Source organism: Nicotiana attenuata, unplaced genomic scaffold (assembly GCF_001879085.1).
Source record: "Nicotiana attenuata strain UT unplaced genomic scaffold, NIATTr2, whole genome shotgun sequence".
Taxonomy (NCBI): Eukaryota; Viridiplantae; Streptophyta; class Magnoliopsida; order Solanales; family Solanaceae; genus Nicotiana; species Nicotiana attenuata.
The window spans coordinates 334,202-336,852 of NW_017670867.1; the positions used below are offsets into that span (position 1 = coordinate 334,202).

Sequence of the window (2,651 nt, forward strand, 5' to 3'; positions counted from 1 at the left end):
GGTCGAAGTTCAATTTGTGTGTAGCAATCTCCTTCAGAATACCTGGCATATCTGCATGGCTAAAAGCAAACAAGTCCGCGTTAGTCGTTAAAAATTGACGGAATTACCTGGTTCTGCAGCCGATGTAAGCTTTTTTCATGTGGTCGTTGTCATCTAGTTGGACGGGGTCGAGGTCTTCTATGGTCAATTCTGTAGCTTCCACCGTTTCAGGGTCTTTGATGACGTCTTCCCTTTCATCACTGCTCGACCTCGGCCCTGATAATTGTTATGCCTCTTTTGCTCTGCCCTTCATTTGTTGAGTGGTTGTACAATCCAGGGCAATGCGGTAGCATTCTCGAGATGTGCGTTGTTCTCCCCATATGTTGGATATCCCGATAGGGTTGGAAATTTGATGACTTGGTACAAGCTAGAGGGGATGGCCCTCATGGCGTGTATCCAGGGTCGCCTATTATGGCATTGTACGCTGTGTCCTGGTCCATGATATGGAATGTGGTTTCCAGAGTGACGCTGCTGGCCAGGACGGGAAGTGTGATCTTTCCAGATGTTCGTTCAACTGCATTGTTAAAACCTGCTAGCGTGATGCAATGCGGCACTATTTTATCCTCAAATTTCATTTGTGCAAGTACCCGAGGGTGGATAATGCACGTGCCGCTCCCATCATCTACCATAATGCGTCTCACATCTATGTCTAAAATTCGTAAGGTGATAACAAGGTCATCATAGTGAGGGAAAGCCAAACAGTGGGTATCCGACTTATCGATGATTATACTTTCTTCGAGTTTGTCATACCGTTCGTGAGTGATCGACCGTTTGAGCTTATGGGTCATGGTGAAATTTACGCTGTTGATAGAGGCGTCGTCGCCGCCGATGATCATTTGGATGGTGCGGGTTGGTGAGGGCGGCTTCCGCGATCCCTGATGTTGTTCGCATCCTCTGGCAAAGTTGGTCATTCCCCGTTCGATCAACAATTCCTTGAGGTGTCCTTTTCGGAGCATGTTTACGGCCTCCTATCTTAGGGCGATGCAGTCCTCGGTTTTGTGCCCTCGTTCTTGGTGGAACTCGCAGAGTGCGTCTGACTTTCGTGTGTTTGGATCTGACCTCATCTTTTGTGGCCACTTTACCTTCGTTCTGAGCTTCTCCAATGCATAGACTATTTCTGAAGGTGACACACAAAAATTATGAGTGAATAATAAAGGTGGCATGCCTCTCTCGTTCCAGTGAGTCCCAGTCCTTGGTCTGGGTGGGTCCTCTTCGTGGCGGGAGGGGGGCGCGATGGCGCTTCTGACATATGGCTGACGCCATTCTCGGCTAGGTCGTGGAGCTACAAGGTCCCTTCTGATATCATTTCTTCGATCCTTCCTTGATTCGGCTTGTACCGAGGTCAATCGATGAGTTGGCCCATTCAGGTCATCCTCGTCTGCTCAGACTTCGGCACAGTAGGCATTATGTATTTCATCCCAAGTAATTGGGGGATATTTCATAAGCCGACTTAATAACTTTCTGGTCGCCCTTGAACCATTCCTGCTCAGTCCATTTTGGAAAGCTCCAACGGCCATTTCTTTCGATACATTTGGTAAGGCCATTCTTACTCGGTTAAATTGGGCGAGGAAGTCCCTCAATCCTTCTCCGGGCGATTGTTTGATAGCGAATATATCGTTCACTCTCGCCTCCGCCTTTTTGTCCCCAGCATTGGCCATTACGAACTTGTCATCCATCTCTTCGAATGTTTCGATGGAACGCGCGGGCAGCTGTGAATACTAAGTCAATGCTCATCGGGTGAGGGTCTCGCCGAATTTCTTCAACAAGATGAAGGATACTTGTTCCTTGGCTAGGTCGTTGCCTTTTACAGTGGTGACGTAGTGTGTTACATGATCTTCGTGTTCGGTCGTACCATCATATATTTTCTGATAGGGCGGCATTTTGAAGGTCTTTGGTATGGTATGCGGGGCGGCTTCATCACTGTGTGGTTGTTCGACAAACCGACTGGCATCTCTCTCTGGCAAGAGTTTCGGGGCACCCGGTATTTTGTCGACCCTTTCTTGGTGCTCTCTCATTTGGTCCCGAAGCACTTTGTTCTCGTTTTCCATTTCCTCCATCTTTTTCAAAATGGTTGTGAGGGTGTCTTCACCTGCATTATTAACAGTGTGAGTAGTACCTGTTATTGGAGGAGGGCAAGGTCCATGCTGCTCGACGATAGTCGCTGTAACGCAAGTTCTTGCGTTTTCTATGACTGTATCCTGAGTCGGCTTATGGACAATGCTGGTTAGCGTGTCAGTTAGCCAAGCCTCAAGGAGCTTTTTCACCGATGGTGGCGTCTCTTCCGTCATGGACGTGGAGGCTCCTTTACCGCGGGATGTTGCGATACTGCCGTGAGGGAGAGGCGACCCGCCTCGCTTGGGAGAGGCATTAGGCGTTATGTCCTCGCCTTCTGTCTCAGAAACCTCATTGATAGTGTTCAAGATATTGGTGGTGAGGTCGGTCACTACCCTCATTCTTTCTTCTCTGTTACCTGTCATGTCAGATCTATGTGTACAAGAAAAAAGGAGTTTTGCTCTTTGTCTTTTTTGTTAGCAATCTGTGCTAGATGTAGATCTAGAAGAATCTAAAGATTTAACTAGGAAATCCTCACAGACGGCGCCAAATTGTTTGAC

The 2,651-nt window shown here is 48.0% G+C and overlaps 1 protein-coding gene across 1 annotated transcript; it reads right to left on the reverse strand.

Moving 5' to 3' along the window:
- Window positions 1–422: 422 nt before the first annotated feature.
- On the reverse strand, window positions 423–995 carry LOC109244036. The gene has a single exon (XM_019411061.1). It carries the CDS (start codon window positions 993–995, stop codon window positions 423–425), a length of 573 nt encoding a protein of 190 aa, XP_019266606.1.
- Between the last annotated feature and the right edge of the window lie 1,656 nt (window positions 996–2,651).

What these genes read in the sequence shown, in the direction of transcription:
- LOC109244036 (XM_019411061.1), bottom strand. Translation starts at nt 995, where the DNA reads ATGCTCCGAAAAGGACACCTCAAGGAATTGTTGATCGAACGGGGAATG.